The 4,296-nt window shown below is 37.5% G+C and overlaps 1 protein-coding gene across 1 annotated transcript; it reads left to right on the top strand.

Moving 5' to 3' along the window:
* The first annotated feature begins 693 nt into the window (after positions 1–693).
* Positions 694–1,728, top strand: LOC142612140 (uncharacterized). Its single transcript, XM_075784260.1, has 3 exons — positions 694–777; positions 1,190–1,194; positions 1,350–1,728. Exons 1-3 carry the CDS (start codon positions 694–696, stop codon positions 1,726–1,728), a joined length of 468 nt encoding a protein of 155 aa, XP_075640375.1.
* The last annotated feature ends 2,568 nt before the right edge of the window (positions 1,729–4,296 follow it).

Below are 4,296 nucleotides of genomic sequence, written 5' to 3'. Positions count from 1 at the left end.
CTCGTAAGATGAGTTGCGAAACTGCTAAGAAAAAATCTGACTTTTTCAGAAAAAATCTGACTTTTTAAGAAAAAAATTTAAAGACAAGGGTGACACAAATCACTTCCAAAAACAATTAAAATACTGAAAAATCTTTTTGGTTTGATCAACAAGTGATTAAGCATACACACATCACATTTAAATATGTACAATCGCACAAATGAAATAAATATTCATTGAACATTGGATTTATGTGTTGTGTGTGAGTATCAAGTCTGAATTAGTCCATAGTTTAGTAATACACCAAAACAGTGATATGAAAATTACTACAATGATCATATAGCAAAGCAATTGATCATCCGAATATGCAACCAGTAAAGCATAATAACATAAAGATGTAAGCATGTCCAACACATAACCAATGCAAAACACCAAAGTATTTGCATTAAGGATACAAGATCCAACAATGGCACAAGTGTGTTCCAACACAAAAACACAATACAATAAGAGCAACAAAGCATAGATACTAAAAGTAACTTAAAGCACCATAAAGCAACGAAAAAACAAGCATAATATAAAACAGAACAAGGTTTTCTCAAAAAAAGATGTCTTCTCCCCCTTGGTATATGCATCTCCCCTATGGCTTTCTCCCCCTATGAATGTACACGAGGTAGAATTTCTCCTACTAAGAATGTGCACATGAGTCATATAGAAATGACAAAACACACTGGTATACTCTCCAGTATACTGGAAGAAGCCAAGCTTTGGTGGATGCAAAGTATACCGGAGAGTATACCGGTATGTTTCGTCATTCTAAAGAAGACACGGTTAGGCTTAACCCTGTTGGGTAGATTAGGCTTAGAGGGTCTATTGCTATTCGTGTATTCCAACTTTATTCTTTAGTGGATCATTTGACCACTTGAAGGGCGGCGGAGAGGTTTTTCATCGAGTTCTTCGGTTTCCTCTTCAATAACATGTGCCGATGTTATCTTTGTGTTTTCATGTCTCTAACCCTTATTCCTACCTATTAATTGCTGCTATGTTGTGATTAATTATGGTATGGAGTTGTTTATTTGTTTGGGTTTCTGCTTGTACCTATTATTATGTACATATATTCTTTGGGTATAAGCTTGTGTTGGTAATTTTGAAATTAGGAGTCTAAACATACATTGGTGTTTTATACACTATTTGAACTTTTAATTGGTATCAGATTGGGTGCACTTGTGTGGTTTCATTACCTAAGTGTGATCCTAGACCCCGTTTGAGATGGAATGATTTGAATCTCTAAATGCACCTCCCTACTTGATGGGAGCAACTATGCATTTTGGAAAGTATGTATGAAGGGTATTTCTTTGTCCTATTGATGATAGTGTTTGGGATACTGTTGAGATAGGATGGACTAGGCCGGAGGCCGCCAAATCCACATGGGATAAGGTAGCCCTTGCAGCAGCTAATGCTAATAGCTTAAATGGTATTTTTTGTGGTGTTTCTCCTGATGAATTTCATAGGATCTCTCATGTTACAATTGCCAAAGAGGCATGGCAAATTTTGGAGATGACCTATGAGGGCACCAAAAAGGTGAAGGACACCAAGTTGCAAATGCTTACCACACGCTTCTTAGAGCCGAAGATGAGTGAAGACGAGTCATTCGACTCATTTTATGTGAAGCTAAGTGAAGTGGTGATTGGAAAATTTAACTTGGGAGAAAAGACAGAGGACTCCAAGATTGTGAGGAAAATTCTACGATAATTGCCGGAAAGCTTTCGTGCAAAGGTTACTGCCATCAAAAAGAGCCAAGACCTTGATGAGATCAAAATTCAAGAACTCATTGGCTCACTTTAAACATATGAGTTATTTCTACAATCACATAAGAAGAGAAAATCTCTTGCTCTCAAGAAGATTAATGAGAGGGTAGAAGCTCAAGACTCCTCAGGTGAAGATGAGGTTGAGAAGGAAGTGGCATACCTTGCTAAGAACTTTCGCAAGTTCTAAATGTTCAAGAAGGATGGAAAGTTTTTTGAGAAGGAAAAATTCTCAAATTCTAAGAAGGAGAAAAAGGATTTGAAGAAGGACTCTAAAGATTCTTCTCCATCACAAGCCGTCACTTGTTACGAGTGCAACGCGCATGGGCACGTGAAGAAAGAATGCCCCACATACTTGAGGGCAAAGGGTAAAGTCTTTGCCACTACCCTTAGTGACTTGGATAGCTCCAATTCAGACTCGAAAGAAAGCTGTGACAGAGAAGGAAACTACTTCGCATTTATGGCCACTGGTCCTGTGGAATCTTTGGATGATTTAAATGCTCTAGTTGAAGAGCTTGGTGCGCACACCGAAGTGGAGTCGATGGGGATTGTAGAGGAATCCGATGACGATGAAGATGAAGGACTAAAGGGATTGCAAGAATCCTACAATTCTCTCCTTGAGAAGACCAGAGAGTATGCAAGAGTGGCTAGAGCAGCCATTAAGAAAATGAAGAGACTAAATGCGGAGTTGAGGAGCTGAATGGAAAACTAACCGAAGCCTATTCCAAGATCAAGTTTCTTGAGCTTGAAGTGATTCAAGCTAATACTAAAGTGGAGTAGGTTACCTCCATGAAGCTTGATGAAGTGCTTGGTCATCAAAAGTCTTTCTCCCACAAAAAAGCGGATTGGGTTACACTAGAGAGAGTAGTTCAAGTGCCAATGTGTCCAAGGAAATGAAGTTTGTGAAGGCAAAGGAACCAATGATAGCAACTTCTATCGTTGAGAAAGTGAAGGTTGAGAAGAAGCCGAATGTGATTGCTCGACGTGTTTTGACAAAGCCTCCTAACCCATTAGTGGTCAAACCCAAGGCTAAGGGGAAATCTCTTCCAAAGTCACAAAGACGTCCACAAACTCAACATTTGTGTCATCATTGTAAAATTCAAGGACACACCAGACCTAATTTCCATAAGCTTCAAGCATTGAAGAATGCAAGTATTCAAAAGGCCAAGAGGACCAAGAAATGACAAAGGGAATTGGACTGCCAAGCACTCAAAAGGGAGAGAAGTTGATCCTGGTGTGAGGGATGTGATATAGATGATAGATACCGCCACTTCTTGTTTGGCAAGCTTCACCCAAAGGTTTTAAAGTCATAATTCTAGTACCCAATCCTCTAGGGACATCACCCCAAACGCACGTGTCGTGTGGGTGAAGAAGGGTACACTTGCATAAGCATTAGAATATGTCCATGCATTAATACTTCCTATCTGATGTGACATTGTTTGGTTGTGTGCTTATGTCTTTCCATTCTAGTATGATTTTACTGTTTTGTTTGTTGTTTTTAAATGCTTTGACTGTTTGTTTCTTTTTGATCAATCTTTACTTGTTTTGTGTCAAAAATCCAAAAACACATATAAAGTAGAAAATCCAAAAAGTTTGATCGGCATTTTTGTGTTTTGTCACACGCATGTTTTTCCTTTTACCTTCGTACAAATGGCTTTGTGCATTTACGATCGTAGCTTGTTCTCTATGCACTCATATCATTGTAAGTGAAATCTTGATATCTATGTGATTGTTGTAAATATATCTTCAAACTTGTCATGAATGATTAGTCAAAGGTTTTGTTGATCTTGAGACATGCATAGACTTTTGCCTATATATCTTCCCACTCTTTCATGTTTTTGCTTAATATAGCTCAACCAATGTTAAATCTCAAAAAAAGATAATGAGCTGCAAAATCCATCACACATACTAGTATTTGACTGGGAAAAAGGGAAAGCGACTTGTAATAAAAATGTATGATGTTCAAAAAGCCAAAGACTTGTTCATCAAATTGAAATATCAAAGATTTTGGCCATCGATCTCAAATTGAGATGTTCTTGTTCATAAATGATCAAATGTTATGAAATGTAAGAAGCCAAATGAAAAGTTTCAAAATTATGTAATCAAGTTTTGTGGGAGGTCATATATGCATACTTCTATAATTAAGATTGGTCACCCTTCCTAGTGCTAATTATGTATGTCTTGGTTGAATTGATCATTGAAGCTTCATATTAGACTAAAGACTATTTCTTGTTTGATATCCACACACATCACACTTGTCAATGTTCAATAAATGCCTTATTCATTTGTGTGATTGTACTTGACTAAATATGTTGTACATGCTCAATTATATGTTGATCAAACACAGAAAGATTTTTGAGTATTTCTAGTTGTTTTTGGAAAGTATTTTGTTTTGAAAAAGTTCAAAAATCCAAAAATATATGCAACTCTGTTTTGGCAACTCACTCGCAGGTCAAGCCTATCGCAGAACCCCAGTCGTGAGCTTACTCAGAAGCTCTCGCGACTCCCTGGCGAG

The sequence above is a fragment of the Castanea sativa genome, chromosome 10 (genome assembly GCF_040712315.1).
Source record: "Castanea sativa cultivar Marrone di Chiusa Pesio chromosome 10, ASM4071231v1".
Lineage (NCBI taxonomy): Eukaryota > Viridiplantae > Streptophyta > Magnoliopsida > Fagales > Fagaceae > Castanea > Castanea sativa.
Note: the sequence above shows the minus strand (reverse complement) of the source record. Positions and strands in the feature narration are given on the sequence as shown.

Bases quoted from the DNA above. Each gene is read 5' to 3' on its own strand.
- LOC142612140 (XM_075784260.1), top strand. From the start codon at position 694: ATGACAAAACACACTGGTATACTCTCCAGTATACTGGAAGAAGCCAAG.